Source organism: Labrus bergylta, chromosome 17 (genome assembly GCF_963930695.1).
Source record: "Labrus bergylta chromosome 17, fLabBer1.1, whole genome shotgun sequence".
Classification (NCBI taxonomy): domain Eukaryota; kingdom Metazoa; phylum Chordata; class Actinopteri; order Labriformes; family Labridae; genus Labrus; species Labrus bergylta.
This window is the reverse complement of record NC_089211.1, coordinates 23,416,994-23,436,655: the sequence shown is the minus strand read 5'-3', so window position 1 is coordinate 23,436,655 and position 19,662 is coordinate 23,416,994. Positions and strand designations below refer to the sequence as shown.

General features: G+C 41.8%; 1 protein-coding gene across 3 annotated transcripts in view; it reads left to right on the top strand.

Annotated features, from left to right (window-relative positions):
- The first annotated feature begins 511 nt into the window (after window positions 1–511).
- ttc28 (tetratricopeptide repeat domain 28) overlaps window positions 512–19,662 on the top strand; it is a 121,943-nt gene continuing 102,792 nt past the window's right edge. The window contains exons 1-2 of one of the 3 annotated variants that reach the window (XM_065965580.1): window positions 512–886; window positions 8,013–8,396. In XM_065965580.1, the coding sequence (XP_065821652.1) occupies window positions 857–886; window positions 8,013–8,396 (414 nt within the window). In that variant the 5' untranslated portion in view covers window positions 512–856. The remainder of the gene's footprint in view (window positions 887–8,012; window positions 8,397–19,662) is intronic. The other 2 variants (XM_065965579.1, XM_065965581.1) reach the window with 2 other exon arrangements.

The window sequence follows — 19,662 nt, the reverse complement described above, 5'->3', positions numbered from 1 at the left end:
ACTTTTAACCTCTGTTTTTGTATTACCACACCATCACACCGGCAGTGTTAAAATAATAATTTGAACCAATGAACATACAGATAAAATGTCTACTAGGCCTTTCCGTTTCTGGTGGTAGGATTTTGTCAACCGTATAACTGTTCCTGACTGAAGAGTAATTTTTGCAATTTCACATTTTTAGAGCTGAGAAAGTGAATAAAATGTCAACCAAAATGCTTTCCTTTTTAACTAATATGTTATGGACACTTGCCTTTAAAAACTGCAAATGTTACCTGTTTAATAATTTATTGTTTTCTGCTGTTTTTCTTTTTGTTTTTGTCAACCCAGTAAAAGTTTCAAACCTTTGACAAATTGTGTTAAATTATTCCACAACAACAAACACTGAAGAGCATCATCACTTTTAACCTCTGTTTTTGTATTACCACACTAACACTCCCGGCAGTGTCGTAATGAATATCTGTCAGGTAACTCAACTCCTCTGTGATGTCATGAAGGGTAAATTGAACCCTCCGCTTGCTGAAGGCTGGGAGGCAGCCAGGGAGCTCCGACCGGATCCCCGCCTCTCACCGGACTCAAATTCCGCTATGGGGAGAAGGTCGGCTGTGGGAACATGGCGCAGTTACTCTGGATTAACTTCCCTCAGGAGAAACTCTGGAGCATCGCTACTTGGCACACAAACTCTCCCCGTATCCACCGACAAGTGAAGCCACTGTAAACCCAGCAGAACCCGCTTTTCTCCGCTCCACTCGTGTTGTTTTGGAGAAGTTTTCACCAGTCCTGCCTTCACTGTTGTTACTGCTGTGTGTGTGTGGGATGAGAGTTTGGAGCCGCCGGATTTAGCAGAGAAGAGAGCAGGATGGAAAAGCAAAGAACCAGGAAAGAAAAGGTAATGCTGCATGCACAATGGGGGGGGGGGGGAAACAATGGTGTGCATGTTTTATTTAGAGCTGGAGCAAAAAACGTCAATCCGCTGCAGGAGGTTGAGGAAAGCGAGAAGGAAAGTTAGTTGGCATTAAGTTACAAACTCTGTGGTAATTTTAAAGACCAACAGGCTGCTCCAGTGGTGGAAGAGGTTACTTACAGCTTTTAATGTAACAGTAGCCTACCACAGTGTCAAAAATACTGAGTCCCACATTTCACTCTTTTGCATCAAATTGAGGTGCAAAAATGCAAATTTCAGGATCATAGTTTTTGATGCTTCATCACTTAAAGTGGCTGCTGACTTATGTAGGAGTCATTTTATGTATTTATGTAACATATAACTTTGTATAGATAACTGCTGGGTGACTTGTGAAGTCTTATTCATAAAACATCACAGTTTGTTATGCAAGTTAATTGGATTTAATTCTCATTTAGTCAGCTAAAGTTATTACATAGACGCAGTGAAGTAGGCCTACACAGTACAACATTTCCCTCAGAGATATGGTGTTAAAATATGACATAGAATTGAACCTTAAAGTATCATAGGCCTACTAGCTGCATAAATAAACCCAAATCTAGCTGCTTGGCTTCTCGCATAAGATAAACTAAGATAATCCTTTATTTATCCCACAACGGGGAAATTTGCAGTGTTACAGCAGCAAAGAGCAAAGATTGCAAACAGAAAGTGAACACGGTACACAGTTTAAATAACAAAAGAAAACTTAAAAATGTACAAAAAACAGATAGATACAAATATTTATTCATAAATTGTCAATTTAGACAATCAGTGTAAGACGAAGAGAATCAAAATAAAGTATGTTATGTACAAAGAGAGACACATGTTTTAAGTTACTCTCAGACAAAAAGGTTTAAAAGGGTTTTTATAATCCAATTCTAATCCCCCCAGTCATGTGCATGATCCTGACAAGTCAACAGCAGACTGTATGAGGTCACATCCTCAGGTTAACAGTAGTAAAAAATAATAACAGCTTTCAGGAAAGATAGAAATAGACTGACTCACGGCATTCGATGAGATAAAGAGGAACAAAGGCTGGTTCAAGTGCATGATCTGTTTTTAATCGCACATCCAAGGAGGTCGAATGAAAAAGGAGTACAGATGAGTAATCGGGAAAAGCAAAAAAAAAACCACACAATGTCAGAGTGCACACAATGTGTTGTCAACTTTTTGTTACAGTGACCTTTTGATTGCAATTTTTTGTCAATTAAAAAACAAGAAATAACTCAGAACTGAGAGCCAAATGTCGCTCTTTTTGTTTCCATGGTAACAGAACAGGTATAGATATTGTTGATTTTTGCTTGTTTGGTGTGGAAGTTTACAATTCCTGTATCGTGATCGCCTTCAAAGAAACACATTTTGATATTTTTGCTTGACTATGACATCAATACACTGAGAAACACCTTTTTTTTAAACTCTCGTCTTAAACCCTTTTCTTCTTACAAATATACACAAACGGATGCTCTAATATGTTCTACTCCATTCATATAAACAGTGTGATAAGAATCGTCCTGCCGCCTTGTAGCGTCAACCCCTCGGTGTGAGTTACATTAGAGATCAAAGCGCTGCGTTCAGGGACTGTTTCCTCTCCTCCTGGTATTCAGACCCCCAGCTTCGTCACTGTTCTCCAGGAATGTTGACCTGCGCAGAGGAGAGTCTAGGAGTGTGTGTGTGTGTGTGTGTGTGTGTGTGTGTGTGTGTGTGTGTGTGTGTGTGTGTGTGTGTGTGTGTGTGTGTGTGTGTGTGTGTGTGTGTGTGTGTGTGTGTGTGTGTGTGTGTGTGTGTGTTCCTAATCTTAGAATCACTAGTGCAGGATATTCATGTTGTGTTTTTAATATAAATGACAATAAAAAGTGTCGTTCCTTTAACTTGATCTCGTTGCCGACACGCTAAACTACGGTGACCGACAGGTGCAAGCGTTCTGCAGAGGCCGAAATGACTCACATGAAGTCGTTTTAACGATGCAACTTTGCCGTCTACACAAAACACTTAGTGCCTGGTCTCTCCCTCACTCTCCCCCGCGTCAATAATAAACGAACCCACAGAGCGCCCCTGCAGGCCCGGAGCACTTCTGTTGAAAAGGCTGGATTTGTAGAGTTTGTCTATTTGCCGTTGTGTTCTGAATATGTGTGTTTTTGTATCGTTTGTATTTGCAGCGTTGAGTTAGTTGTGGATGTTTGCAGTTACTGTTTTCCTGAATGTGAGTCGTTTAAGCATTTTTATCGAGCAGCTCTTTCACCTGTCGGCCGCCCTACCAAACACCACATTTGCACTTTTATTGAAGTTTTGTCCTTGAGAATTTCCTACTTTGTACTACTTTCCAATCCACTGCAATCTGGAGGCAATATAATATTTTATTCTCTCCTACCTCCACTGTTTAGTGTGTTCGTGTGATAACTTTATTTTTGCATACTTGTATGAGTCACATCATGACCCAGCAACACTTCCCACCTCCTGCTGTGAGATCCTGCGGTGTTACTGAGCCAGATGAGATATGAAATCTGTCCAGGGTTCAGAGTCTGAGCCGGTTTGAAGTTTTTTTAAAAACACCCTCAAGTTTTCACTAATACACTGCAACAAATATACCCATGATTTCCCCTAATCAGCCCGTATATTGGTTTGTCTGTTTTTATCATTTAGGTTTGAGAAATCATCACGTCCGTCTGCAGCGATGATCACGGTCTTTCACTGAAATTTGTTGCACTGAGCGACTACAGGCAGCTGTCGACTTGTCTACATGTGTCTACTGTGTAAAACAAAGCACCTTTATTTAGCTGCTGCAGGAACATGAAACTGAACCACACAGACAGGTGACACAACAGATCACATCCTGATGAAGCCGATTTCACACACGCAGCAAGTCCCAGCATCTTGTTGTGCTTCTGATCTAAAGCGGCAAAAGACGGGAGAGGTGAAGACGTTTCGGGACCTTTCAATACTCTGCATTAAAATAAAAGAGATTTTATTGTTTAAGGAGGACATATCATCCCCCTTTTTCACCTTTTCAAACAGCCCCCCTGTGGTCTAAATGAAACATCTGTGCTGTGCTTTGGTCAAAATATAACATGAATCAAGCACCAGAGGAGGTTTGTGACCCTGTATAAACCAGCTCTCTCAGAACCCTCCGTTTTGGTGTGTGTGTCTCTTTAAATGCAATGACCCCTCCCCCCACCCGAGTTTTCCCGGTAGACATCAATCGTCTGTAGCGAGAATAAAAATAGTGGATCTTTGCAAAAGTTTTGCTCTAGGCTGGGGGTGGAGTCCATGGGTGGAGGTGCTAAGGGGAGGAGATCTATTTTTTTTTTTTTTTTTACCAGAATCCCACTATGACATCACAAGGAGAGCACATTATAAACAGAGCATTTTTCTCTGTGTTGTAAGACCACAAACAAAGGACTGGATGGGTTTATTTCACATTTTGTGGGTTGGTAGACACTCAGGTTACACAAATATATGTTCAAAAACACTGAGAAAGGGGATTTTTCATAATATGTCCCCTTTAAAAAAAACATTATATCAAAAAGTGTCAAAGGACCGATCATTTATGAAACCTTGAAGTGAAGTATGAGCCAGTTCTGCAGCTTCCTTCAGCTACATGAAGCCTCATATTTGTGTTCCAGTTCATTGTTTTGGTCAGAACGTTTTCTGCTCTGATTCCTGTTTTTGCTTCGCTCAGGCAGAGCACCTGCGTAACACAATAGGGTGTTTTCGAAAAAAATAACAATTTTCCTTTAAATTCATGTTTTGCAACATTTCGTCAGCACTCGGTTGTTTTTGAGCCAAAGAGGAAAAGGTGACAGCTGTGCCGCTGACCGGGTTCCCTACACAACCTGCTCTGATTTGTGTGATTGCATAAGTCCAGCCTGACCTCCTGTCCGTACTTTTCTTCTTCTGCTGCATTAAATATGTTCCAGTTCAGCAGTAATAGGCTTAAAGATTTACAGCTCCATACTCATGATATATGGACCTCTTTGTTTATTACTGCAACCACTGCCCTGGTTACGTGTTAAACAAGCTCTGCTTTATGTCGCATTATTCATGTTTCATAGCAACATGTGAAACATGATGATGAATAGGAACACCAGTGAGAAAGAATAAAAGGGAGCTGTAAACAAAAGGACTGATGATAAGAAAAGTAAAAGGCCGATTATTTACACGATTACACAAATATTTTAATTGAAATTAATATGTTTTACTTTTTTTTTGCTTCAAATTTAACATTTAAAATTGAAGCAGGAGCCAAACTTTTCTGACCGTTTTGTTTCAGAGTGGTGCCATAGACGCCGAGAGAGGTGGTCATTAAAATTTCAGTTTTCTTTTTTCATATAACAATATATATCGCAGGGGGAAAAAAAATGTCGTTTTTTTCCAATATCGTGCAGCCCTACTTCACCGAGATTACATCTCTCTCGAAGTCTTCTTTTTGTTTGCAATTTGAGAAGTGTTGGTTAGATTTCTTTGGCACAAATATGATTCCATACTATTTTGGAGATAGGACAGTAGATTGAGCCAGAAAGCGGGGGGAGAGAGAGATTGGGGAACGACATGCGGGAGACGAGATACAGGTCGGATTTGAACCTGGGCCACCCGTGCATGAAGACCACAGCCTCTTTACATGGGCCGTGCGCACTAACTGCTAGTCTACCAGCGACTCTTTGACATTTTTTCTTATCTTAACCCTCCTGTGCTCAGAAGAAATGAATTGGCCAAAGAAGAAGAAGAAGAAGAAGACAGGAAAAAGTCAAACAGCGGTGAAAAGAAAGAGATCCTGCACTTTGCCTTTTAAAGGACATTTAATGTTCTTCAGTTAATCAGATATTGTGATGTGTCATTATTTATCATATCTCAGAATCGCTGTATCATGATGTCATCGTGGTCCACAAATCGTATCGTGACTCGTCGTGATTCCCATCCACAATGTGTACTTAATGTTAATGTTAATGTGTTGTTCTGTTGTGACACACGAGCGACCGAACTGACAAACTGACTCTTGTTTTCTGAATGTTTTCCTGCAGTTTATTTGAAGTGAATCATCGCTGCGGTTTCAAACTGTCTTCATGTCTTTCCTCGCCTCTTAGCTGTCTGGCGATGCATTTTGCTAAAGTTTCAGGAATCCCTCCAGTCTGCATATTTTCAGCGTGTTTTGAACGATTGTGTGTTTGTACATGTAAGAGAGAGAGAGAGAGAGAGGAGGGAACAGAGAGGGATAATGAAGGCCTTGGTGTTCGCTCTGGTGAAAAGACAAATTTGGAAACACCAGATGAGGGGAGGGAGCTGCGTCTCCCTGTTCATGCTGCAGAGAGTTAACCTCAGTGAGCACGTTTTTACACAGAGCTTCAGCGGCTGTGACTGAGGAGAATGAGGAGAACAGAAACCTCGTCTGACTGACTGATTCTCCGTCTAACTTTCCTCCTTTTCACTCTCTGTGTCTCTGAGGAATTCAAGCTGAGCAGAAAAGAAAACTTCACGCTGCAGTTTGGTTGTCCCATTTTGCCAGAAACCGCAGTTTGATTTGATGCAAATGAGGCCGCCGCCGCTGCTGCTTCGATGTCAGACTGGGCAGAATCTGCCTCCCAATAATTAGTTTTTGTTTATGACTTATGTTACTGCGGTCAGAGGAGCTTTTCCTTTGTCTGTAAAAACATATTTATAATCAACAACAACATCATTATGGGCTTCTCTCATTCAGTTCATCTCACAGCACTCTCTCACTGGTAACATTTAAATGCACGAAATGTTCAGCCGCACTATGATACTCTGATTAAAACACAAAATATCTCTTAGTTAGTTGAATACTTTTGTCCCAGTTTGCAAACTTTGGTCATGTCGCTCCTTTAGTTTAACCTCGATGTTGAACCTGCAAGTTTTGCAAAACTGTTTTAGGCACGAGGGATTCCGAAAAAAACTCCCAAAACCTTTTCAACAGATGCCCGTAAAACCTGAATAAGATCAGCATTTGCAAAATGTTTGGCTCAAAATGTTACTTACGATATGAGACCTTATTAAGAATATTCAAAAGAATTTTAAAAGATTCATATTTTTAAAAATCCCACATTTTGAGGAATAACAGTCAAACATTAGTGTGCATGGAAAAACATTCACACAGATTAAGATTTCGGAATGTAAGTGTAGCCCAACCTGTGCTCACATCTCTTTTGACACAGATTCAGAGATTCAAAGTTCTAAAAAACTGTAAGTGAGTGTCTTTGAAGGCGCAATAGTGTCCTGGCTGTGGTTTGCGGCTGCAGCAACTCAGTGAAAACTAGAAATTTTCCTTTGTTACTAATTTAATTCAACGGAAATTTAAATTCAGACGGTGAGAAAACACTCAAAGAAAGTCTAAACTGAGCTGCAGGTTTGCTGAGTGTTGCTAGCATTGTCATCCATCAGTCCTCCCTGCTGGTTAACATCCACAGGCCCGTGTTTATTATTGTTACACATTGCTCTGACTCTGTCACAGTTTAACCTGAAACAGCCTACATTCATTGTTATCTCAATTTTCAAGATCATAATTCTGCCAAATCGTGCTGCTCCTCCAAAATGCAATCTGTTCACTGTGTTTGTTTAGATCCTGGTAGTAGAGCAGGAAGAGCAGAACCATTGACCGGAGCTACAGGAAGTCTAGCTACAGCCCCGTCTAGTGGTGTGTTGTTGCATTACAGCCTTAGCATAAAATTAGACCAGCATCGAGTACCTGCATATACAAATGTGAAGCATTAATGGGTTTCACCGACCAGTACATCCACTGCTGACTGGTGACATTTAACTAAACATTGACTAAACATGCACATCCCTAGTTTTCATTGTCATCTTAAATCTCCTAATTTTCTCTAAAGATTTTCAAACAACTGTTAATGAAAAGTTAAAAGAAATAGTTCAAATTTGCAGCATCCAGGAGTTAAAAGTGTGAGTTTTAAAGTCTCCAGATGTTCCAGTTTTCCAGTAATGATTAATAAATATCAAACATTTCACACTGATGAACCGTTTAAATGTTTGTTATAGCTCCATTCATGAACAGATAAATTGACAGATGTCTCCTCTCCTTGTCCTCCCCTCCTCTTCTCCTCCTCCTCAGTTCTCTCTGTTCGGTTCTCGCTCCACCAGCAGGACCGCCGTCCCTCCCTCTTCCTCCTCCTCCTCGTCCTCTCCCGTCATCCCTCCTTCGGCCCCTAAATTAAAAAAGGCAGACCGCCCGCCCGCCTCCAGCCCCCCCGATCCACCCGGACCGCCCGGTCTGAGCAAAGCAGAGTTCCTGGAGCGCGTGCGTCGCAGTAACCAGGCCTGCCAGCAGGGGGAGTTTGCTCTGGCCGTGCGTCTGTACAGCGAGGCTCTGACCGCCGACCCACAAAACTGCATCCTGTACAGCAACCGCTCTGCAGCCCACCTGAGACTGGGTCAGTACAGCACGGCTCTGGACGACGCCATCAAAGCTCGACTCATCAATCCAAAGTGGCCAAAGGTAAGAGACCCTCGGGTAACCCCTCCCCCAATTACTACAAGTATTGTATGAGCAGCTAATTACGAACTCTTCTAATCAACATGTTTGCCTCTTTGCTGCTGGGTGTCATTTTCAAGTTAAGATCCCGCTTGATATCATCTTAAATTATTTCTTTTAGTCGGCCAAATAAGTGTCTTTTTGGAAAAGTGCAAGTTGGCACTTCGTACAGTTTGGCTCCTCTCAGTCGTCTTGTTTAATTTTGATTTCTACATTAAAACAAGCCTGTCTATTTGAACAGTGCGGCCCACATGTTGTGCTTTCATAGCAGAATGTTGAGCTTGTGCTGACTTATTTATTTGTCTGACAAGTTTATTTGGACGGGACAGCGCAGACATAACTCAGCATAATGAGGCATCACTGTTAAAATGCTGCCGTTTGGGAGAGCTGGTGTGATGACAGATATGACGACGTTGAGCTGAACAAGGAGACGGACTGATGTTGAGGACACTTCAGTGCCTTCTCTTGCATCAATAGAAAAAAATGAAGTCCAGCTGGTTGTTTCACTACATGTGAGTAGCTCCTCTCACAGGATAAAAATTCTGTGTTAAACTACACATTTAGAGAAAATATATATATATATATATATATATAAAAGGTATATGAAGCTCCACCTTCATTACATCTTGGTGCATTCATAATGATTCTACAACGACATAAAACAGTGCACAGCACAGCACGAGCTCCACATACACACACAGTCAGACATGCACACACACACACACACACACACACACACACACACACACACACACACACACACACACACACACACACACACACACACACACCCCCCAGTGCTAAAGCCAACCTGTGGCCCGGGCACCCGAGGGAGGGGGGCGGGTGTTTGCAAGTTTTTGTCGTCTCTGATTTTTCTAAATTAGATTTGCACATATTGACTCAAGTCATGACAACAAACTTACTGTTCAATAAAGAAAAGTGCCTTAGAGTTTTATGAATATGTCTTTGTCTCACCCTAATATATAATTAAACTTCTAGAACTTTTTCTTTGTCATTTTGGCAAAATATTATGAGAACAATCATTGAACTCATCTTAAATTGCATAAAATTCAAATTTTTACTTTCAACTCCTCTTGTAAGAAGTCTTCCCTTCATTATTTCTTGTTTTTTTTCTTAAAATATTCTTCCTTAGTATCTTCAACTCTCGGCTCAGCCTAAGATTTTATACTTTGAACTTTTGAACTTTTGACATCAGACGACCCTCTCCTGCTGTTTTTTCAATTGACAGTTCATTTTTTTTCACTTGGTATGTGGAAGGTTCTGATGTGCAGTGTTTCCCATGTCCAGCACAGTTAGAAAACTCCATCATGAAGTGCTTCTGGACACTCGGAGCCGCTCTTTTGGTGAACTGGTGAATGGAGTGAGTGATGGGGGAGCTCGGAGTCTTTTAAAGGCGTTCAGAGGAAACAGGCAGCAGACCGGGGCCTGCCAGGGCTGCCTTCTGTCTGGACAGCTGGGGCCGCGCCAGCTCCACTCCACTTCCTTTCTCTGTGCGAGAGAATGGACGGAAGTGCTGTTTGGGTGTGTGTGTGTGTGTGTGTGTGTGTGTGTGTGTGTGTGTTTGCGTGTGTATGAGCGAGAGAGAGAGAGAGAGAGAGAGAGAGAGAAAGCTTTGCACGGCTCTTATTTTGTTTTTCAAACTGTGGCCAGGCCTTGGCCCGAGTTTGTCACTTAAAGACAATAACAGAAGCAGCATTCCTTGGTGTGTGTGTTTGTGTGTGTTTGTGTGTGTTTGTGTGTGTGTGTGTGTGTGTGTGTGTGTGTGTGTGTGTGTGTGTGTGTGTGTTTTTGTGTGTGTGTGTGTGGTGGCGGTGTCATAGCATCGGGCTCGCCTCTGCATTCTCCATGGGTCAAAGGCAAGGTCAAGATTAATGAAGTAGCAAAGCGAGCGAGTCTTTTTCTGAGCGCGACGTTTACTTCTGCTTCACTTCTCTCTTTCTGCCGTCACCTTCTCTTTTCCTTTTCTCTCTCCCCCCCTCCACTATTCTGTTGGCTCAACAGGCCCAGACACACACTCACTGTATCAAACAAACACACACACACACACACACACACACACACACACGCACACAAAAGTAAAGGCGACTGGGTCATGGGAACAGGGGGGTGTAACTGGTCAAAAGTCGAGTATGTTTGTGGTCTTATCAGGATAACAACAGAGTACAGAACAACAAAACCTCTCTTTGCATTTGGAGGTTGTTTTCTTGTGTGGGTTTTTTTTTTCCCGGCAGCTTTATCTTTTTTCTTCTCCGTGCGTTCACTCGGCGGCTCTGAGAGACTCTTTTGTTTCTTTGTGATTCAAATGAAGTCACATCACCGAAGTGCAGGAGCGAAAAAGCCTTTTTTTCTTCTTTTCTTCTTTTGACTATTTAAACGTTTCTCTCCTGAAGACTCGCCTGTTTGTGTCTGAATGTTTGCTGTCGTGCTGCCCGCACGCTCGCTCTGTGTGTTTTTTGTTTGGGGTATTTGGAGAGGTCCGTCACACAGGTGCATTTATTCAGATTCTTAATCTCTGTAAGAGCGGTGTGGGAAACTTCTGCTTCTCCTCACAGGCTGCTGTAGAGTTTATTTGTCTGTTTGGTCGTCTCCAAGAAAAGAAGAAGCTTGATCATCTAATTTAAGATAAACTAACTCAACTGCGTTCAGGATGCTGAAGTGAAACCGTTTGTTGAGGGGCCTTGAACTCACCTTAAACATCTTTAACTGATGAACCCCTTTCTCCCCCATATGAGGCAAAAATCAAATCTGCTCTGATGCTCCTTCATATGACTTTACATAATCATGTTGCATACATGTTTTTATGCGGAAAATACAACATTGGATCATATAAATATGTAAGGGAATAGAACTATGTTGAGGACCACGTGCAACTCGGAGATAATGATGTGGATCATTCAGAAAACAGAGCAGATTTTTATTTTCTCATGAAAATGAGAATGCAGTTGCATGAATGCAGTAGGCTTCTGTTATAACCTCCGTCGAGAACCTTTGACCACAAGTAGAGCCAATATATGTGATTAATGCGGCAGAAAAAAAATAGCCTAGCGGTTATGTCGTGTGCCGCCACATCAGAATCAGAATCAGATTCAGAAATACTTTATTAATCCCAGGGGGAAATTAGTTTGCTGCAGTTGCTCATAACACCAAAAATCAGTAGGAAGTACAGATAAGTTCACAATATCAAATAAAATAAAAATAGTAATAGCAATATAATAAGCATAAGTACCAAGTGAAAGCAATAAGGAAGTAGTAATAAGTAATAAGCTGTGTTCAAGTGCAGGTAATTGAGAATATAAATAATATTTACAAATATGAATACACACTGATGGATTAACAGCGTAGATATTGCACGGTTCATGTATAGATTAGCACTTTCGATGTATAAATATTGTCCAGTTTTCAACAGATTGCACAGTTTTAGTAGAGAAATAGTTAAGGAGGCTGTAGTCCTTGTCGCAGCGGCTGTGGGTTCGAGTCCGACCTCGGCCCTTTGCTGCATGTCATACTCCAATCTCTCCTCCCAAAAAAGAAACAAAAACAAGTAGTTCTGTGGCGCAGATACGGTAAGTTAGGTTGCGCCCCATGTATGGAGGATATGTCCTCAAAGCGGGCGGATCGGGTTCAAGTCCGACCTGTGATTCCAAATTTCTAAATAATAAAGGCGATAAAGCTCAAGGAACAAACACACATAAAAGTTTCATTAGCGTATAAACGGTTAGAAAATAATGATCGTTGTGTTTTTGTAACCTTTTTTATCCTCTGCAAGTTTTCTACAGTAGCCCAGAATGGACAAAGTAGTCAGTGGCTTCAGAGAAAGAGTTTCAAGTTTTTGTTAGTTTGATCCACCGCAGGTTTTCTGAAGAGTTGTTTGAACATTTTCTCACCCTGTGTGAGTTCAACATGTCAAATCCAACCATATGAAACACCTGGAAACTTCCCCGATGGTTTCAAGATGAGCTGAATGTGTGAACACAAACCACTGACATCTTCACTCTGACTTTTACTGCGAGTGTTTTCCTGCTGCTGAATTCTCTCCAAGCTGTAAGCAGCACATACAAAGTATGAATTTGTCCCCATCAGTAGAGGAAAGACAGAATCTGTCCCAAACTATTTGTGTAAGTTAACACCTTTAAAAGTAAGTCAAAAATTAGATTATTTTGAAATGTTTTGGACCAGTCCTTTAATCCTGTGGGTGTCAGTCAGGTTTCCAAACTTCTTCTAAACATTCTGCTATGGGACTCTGGAATCAGATCATCAGCAGTGAGCATTAAAACCCCGCTCTCTGCTCTGAAGTAGATCCAACCAGATGGCAGCCAGCTCCGCCTGTTTACCCAGAAGCCCTCAGGGCCGGACCCGCTCCCGCTCAGGCTTCCCCCTGTCATTAAGAAACTTCTCTCCAACCGCACGCTGCAAAAAATATGACCGACATACGCTCAGAGGAAGCTCAGAGTACCGTTTTTGTGTGTGAGAGCGGGGGGACCTTAAATAATCCTGTTCAGGAAGGTTTCCCCCCCCACATGACAGAGTTGAAAGGATATCATGATCTGATCTGAGAGATGGAGGAGATTCAATTTCTGCTGTTTGTGTTCCACCCTGAGAGTCGGCGGTCTCATGATGTGCTGCTAACGTGTTATGTTTGTCTGTGTCTTAAACTGTGTCATGGAGACCGGAGTCTGGGTCATGGAGGGTAATCCACGACTGACTGCAGACCATGTGAGGAGAGGGGACGGAGTCGGTGTGTGCATGCACGGGGAGATATTACACCGGGCGTGCTCCACTTTAGTAACTTTCTGTACACAAAACAAAATAGTTATGTGTCTGTGTTTAGGGTTTGTCATGACCAGGATTTAACACCTCAGTTTTTTATACTACTGGAACTCAAACTGTTTGGTAACCACGGCAACAAAAGAAGGAGTCGGCACACAGTACTGGCTAATCTCTTTATTTATAATCACCAAAAATTGCAAGCAAACTTCTGCACAATATCTAAATTGCAGAACGTTGCCAATGTATTTCTGCAATTTAGACAGTCAGTACATTTACATGCACAGTTCAGTGGGTTCTTTCCCGTATGCACCAAGTGGAAATGAGTTGGAAGAAAGGGATATGACCTGGACAAGCTGAGTTTTTGTTCTCAAAGTTCCTGTATTTAAAGTACACAGGATTAAAATCAGCCCCTCATAAGCTACTTCTTTCCAGGAAACATTAAGCTAAATAAATCTACCAAATTGGATTTTCTTTCCAGTCACAAACAGAAAGTGAAGATTAAAAATTGATTTGAATCACATCCACCACTAGAGGGCAGCACTGTTGTTCTGCAAACTGCTTGGGAGCTTAAATACATCTTTTCCTTTTGTTGCAGCCTCTCATCCTCTCTCTCGCTCTCTCTTATGACCCCTCGTCACATGAGGCCGTGCAGCTCACACACATGCACCAATCACATAATCTGTTTTATACGCTCTGCACTTTTTTAAAGACAGGAGTCGGTATTTTTGTGTGTATCTATCATTCTTGAAGTGGCTTCGTTTCTGTTTCTTTCTCTGATGCTTTCATTTTAGCTCAGTTTAGCAGCAGCAGCAGCAGAAGATTAACTTATTGCTCAGCTTCCTGTGAATGTGTTAACATGTTTGCAGAAAAGTGCACATCAGCAGCAAATAACCTGCGGCTCCCTGCCTTCGTCGCACACACCCAGACTTACACCATTTGCCGCCTGCAGAGCGTAATGACTTCTGATTTTGCCTAGAAGTGCGCTGGGCCCTAATTGTTGGCTGTTAATCACAGAGATATGCTCCCACTCGTTGGTTTATATCCTGCTGTAAGACATCAGCTCACACGCAGCCAGACTCAGTTGAAAACTCTGCTGTCTCAGCAACCGTCCCGAGCTGCTGGAATCTTCTTCTTCTTTTTTTTTTTTTTACGCGCTCTTTATGCTCTCTCTGTCTGCGCTCATCTCTCTCGCTCACAGCCGGGTGCCTCGGCTGTCTGTGCAAAGAGAATTGCAGAGGAGGGAGAGAGATAACAGCAGTGGGAGATAAAGAAAGAGTGACTCGGTTTGGACTCGAGCATGGTGAGGTGCGACAGTTTTACAGAGTTTGGCTGATAGAAGTGAATGTCTTCGGATAAGGACTAATGTTTAAGCTTCATATTTCCAAAAAAAACAACTCATTATGACATTGGTCTTATTCTGGAGTTGTGTCCCTCATTTCTAAATATAACAAATTATTGGCATCCCTAAAAAGAACAGTCTGTTGATATGCTTTTTCTTTTGATCTTTAAATTATAAAAGCATAAAAAATATCCTCTGAGGACCATGAATCACTACAGAATCTCTTTTAGTCCACTCAGTGTTTGCTGATATTTCAGTCTGGACCATAAATTGTATGAAAGATGGAGGAAACAGCAGCCCCCTGGATGTGAAGCCAAAACATTTGGAGCTCCCCCTGCTGACTGGCTGCAGTATAGGTCATAAGCTCCGCCTCTTATATATTATTGGGCAAAAGTCAAACTACATGACAAGTAATTTTTCATCATACCTAAATTCTTTCATGATACTTAGACAAATAAACTCTTGATCTTTAATCACAAGGAATTTAAGTTTAATTTCCTTTTTAACTTGATGCTAAAAAGAGAGGATGTGACTTCATGATTGACAGCTCTGTTGACAAATGAGGCTCCTGCAGCGTTCTTTACCTGATTGTCAGATTAGAGGAGGAACGACGAGAGGAAATACAACGAAAGCTTCATTGAATTTCCATAGCGATGAGGGTCTGCTTCGAACTGACACAAGAATCTGTTCTGCTGTGGCCGTTTTAATCTTCAGGAACCTTTAATCTGTCAATTTAATGTGTGTTTGTGGTTACACATTTCCACTAGCCAAAACCCTTCTGCGCTTGTCTTGACTCTAAAAGATATCTGAGCAGTCGTTGTCGAGGTTACTTGGGTAGAGCCCGACCGATTAATCACCTGGCCGATAATATTGGCCGATATTAGCACATCAAGTGACTATCGCTATCGCCTTATTTGATCTCCGATATGTGCAGATATAACTAGGTTTATTCAATTCAGTTTCTTCAATTATACGTATATTGTTTTTTTTAATAATTGTTCATTCTCAGGTAAAAATGTGTGATTTAGGGCAGAGGTTGTTATCCTGGCCAATAAAGGCTTTTGTTAAAAAATCTCGTCTTCATTTTAAAATGTTTCATAACAACGTTTGAGGGATCGACACAATAAACGTGTATCGATCTCTAAAGATAGATTTAAGAAAGGTATCGGCCAATATGTCGGTATCTGTATCGGCCCCAACAATCCTGTATCTTTCGGGCCCTAATTTTGGGTTCAAATTTGTACAACAGCTGGACGTCCATCAGTCAATTTTCTGTATCAAAGTGGAGGACTAGTTCCATCACTTTTCATTGAGACATTTACCTTCACGACTGCTTATACGTAGCTCCATACTTTCCTGATTGAGTCCTCGCCCCTGTCACGGATCTATTTGGAGTTCCCTGGTTTTCCTTTCTCTGTATTTGTTGCAGAGCGGCTTCAGATTAATGGAGCCGAAAGAGAAAACAGAAAGACGAGAGGAGAGATAAACAGCAGGGAGAATGACTCACTAATAACGGGGTGTATGTTTCTATTTCCAGACTAGAAGGTTGAGGTTAATGAACAATCACAGATTTGGGGCTCCTGTGAAGTCTGTGGAGGCGGGCAGGATGGAAGTTTGAGCTTCAAAGAGAATTTGATGTTAGTGTGTGTAATACGAGCAGGGTTCACATCCGGGCTGATGGCCTCCTTTTTTATGAGGAACACTTAAAATAATCAAACAGCAGCATGAATCAGATCAGTCAGACAATCTTCTTTGTCATCAACCACCAAACCCTTTATCTCATCGTGATGGTGCGAAAACATCAAGATTGGAAAAGGAGATCTAATTCTGTCAGACAGTTTTTTAACAGAGGACTAATCAGGACGGAGTGATTAAGAGGTCATCAGAACAGAAGTGATTGGTAAGAGGTGCTTTTCACTGAGCTCTTTGGAAAGACCAAGTAGTTAAATTAGGTAACTTATTTCCTCAGATTTACTATCTAACTCATTGTGGATGTTATTACTCATGTACAATCAATTACTCGCGCACCTGTGAATGCGTTGTTACCAAGCGGCAAACTCCGGTCTTGAAAAATGAAGCCAATGCAGAAGTGCAAAATCCTTTAGTTCGTCGAGTGTTCGCTTCAGGCTGGCTCCAGGAACCCGGGAAGTCACATACACGTCCATCCATCCATCCATTGCCTTCCGCTTATCCGCGGTGGCAGCAGGCGCAGTAAGTCGACCCAGACTTTCCTCTTCCCAGCAACGTTTTCCAGCTCCTCTTATTGGGGGGAATCCGAGGCGGTCCCAGGCTGGGTCTGCCCCGGGGTCTCCTCCCAGTTGGGCGTGCCTGGAAAACCTCTAAACAGAGGCGTCCAGGAGGCATCCTTACCAGATGCCCAAACCACCTCAACTGGCTCCTTTCGATGCTAAAGAGTAGCGGCTCTACTCCGAGCTCCCCGCATATGGCCGAGCTCCTCACTCCATCTCCCAGCAACCCTCCGGAGAAAGCTCATTTCGGCCACGGCTTGTAGCTAAGATCTCATTTTTTCGGTCACTGGTGAGGGTTGGAACGTAGATGGACATACACACCACAGGCAAAAACATTTTTTAAGACCGTTGTGCTACAGAGGACAAGCTACTGGGAGACACGTGCCAGATGTATTTCTTAAAATATATAAATGAAGGAGTAATTGTCAACTGGTCTCGCCAACGCTGAGGAGCCAACGCCATGCAAAATCAAATTTAGGATATTCTTCAACCAATCAGATTCTTTTAATTGTGCTGTTTGGACAGTGCAAAACATGTGACAGAACAAAGAAACCGATCAGAAATGTTTAGTAGAGTTTTTGGACTCCTACACGACTCACTGAGATCGGCTTCACGGCCCACTTTTGGGTCCCAACCACCAGTTGAGAACCACAGCTCGACATGATCAATACAGGACTCTTACTGTTACCAGAGTGTTTTTTAAAGTGTGTTGAAGCGCTTTAATCAAAGGATCTGAAAGCCTTTGAATCACTTCTCAGATATACTTAGGAGAAGACTCCCGAGTAGACGGAAAAGATTTCACTCCAGGCTTTCTTCTTTTTGGATGCAAAACTGAGAAACTTTGGGAACCGTTGAGATGATTGTAGGTTTTCTAGGTCAAGTTATAATTGGAAGCCTTTCTCATCTGTTTTTCATGGAAGCAAAACTATCTGGTACTCCATGTTTTCCTCTTATTGGATTTTTTTTGTTTAATCCTCCACGCTCATGTTTTACAACTCAAACAAGATAAATCAGACCTCCAGTCAGTGTGGATGGGACTGACTCGTGTCACAGACCCGAGTCGTTATGAAAACAACGGATCAAGTTATGGATTACTTTTCTTTTGTGGAATTGTTTTCAGGGTTTTAAACTCAAATGACTCATGAATGTGTGTGTGGTTAACATCTTTTATTACAGAAAGGCTTGAGAAGAGAAAAATCAGCTGAAACATGAAATAAGAAATTGTAGATTGTGGGCTTAGTTTGCTCCCATGACAAACGGTTCTGGTTTAATTTTTGGACGTTTTCTTGTTGTCTTCAGGGTGACTGACTTTGTTTTTTGTTTCCTCTGTAAGTTTGGCAATCAGCTCAAAATACTACAATACCCATGACCCACAGCTGCAGGTCTGATCCAAGCGGCAAACTCTGATGTTGAAAAATGAAGCCGACGCGGAAGTGCAAAATCCTGCATTTCCTCGAGTGTCCACTTGAGGCTGGCTCCAAGAGCCTGAAAGTCACATACACACACCAGCCAAAAAAAACTGTTTTTCAGTAGAAATTAACATTTTGGTTCACTGAAAGTTAGGCTGAGACAGGATTTCCAACATGGCGGCTGCTGCCAATGAGCCCCCGGAGCCCCCTGCAGGAACAAGATGGCTGACGTCACTCAGGTTTCGTCCATTAATATTTACAGTCTACCGTCGGATTCCCAAGTTGGGAAAGTTGTATATCTGTACCTATCGTCTATACTGCAGCCAGTCAGCAGGGGGAGCTCCAAATGTTTTGGCTTCACTTCCAGGAGGCTGTTGCCCCGTCCATCTTTCATACAATTCCTGGTCCAGATTGAAATATCAAAGCAATACCTGTTCTTCATATTTTTCTCACAGAACAAGCATTACAGACGCTTCTTTTTCATTTCTGTTGTATTTTTAAAATGATTGTTGAACCTCTAGAATAACACCAAGCTCAGAAATGTTGTCAATCCGTCAGTAAGGTGCTAATGTGGTCAGTTGTTGCACATATTGGGTTTATTTTGTTTTAGAAATATAAAGATGAAACATGATGACATTAGACATCACCTTCAATCATCACTCACTATTAGAGGTAACTAATAAACAGTGCGAGCTCTCTCTTCAGCGCTAAACCAAACACATTTACCGGCTCGTCTGTTTGGCACGGATCTTGCTGACACAGTGCCAGACGACCAGACCCGCCAGCAGCTCCACCACCAGGCATATGTGCACCCAACTGTCTGTCTGAGCTCCACAAACAGTATCAATAATAACAAAACAAAAAATCATCATCCGACCATTGCAAATTAATACTTCATCTTAATGAGTAGAAATGTTGAAGTCTCACACGCGGGCGTCGCAGGATTAATGAATGCAGCGCTCAGCAGTTTCACAATCAGATAGGGTTAATTCTCTCTTGAGCTTATCTTTAACCCCCAAATTACATATTCATGGTTTGAAGTCAAACTCTTCAAAAGCTTCAAACTGAAGATACAGCAGAGAGAATAATCTGACCAAAATAAGTCACCACATATGCAGCTCGACATGTTCAGCTCTTGCACATCACACACACACACACTCACTGATTACTGAGAATACACTTGACTTTATTTCCTGCACATTCATTTTCAATTTTCCTAAGCTTGGCTTTGTTAAATATCTGGTTGTCTCTGGCACGTTTCATGATTGAACCATATATACACATGCATATAAAATATCAGACAATAATCTGAGAGTTCTTCCTTTCAGCTCAAACTTCCCCTAAGAAACAGAAACCTTCAGAATTGAGAAGTTAGAATAAGAGACTATTTGATGAACGACCTCTTGATGGATGTCAGTCCTTATTTTGGCACTCAAACTTATATT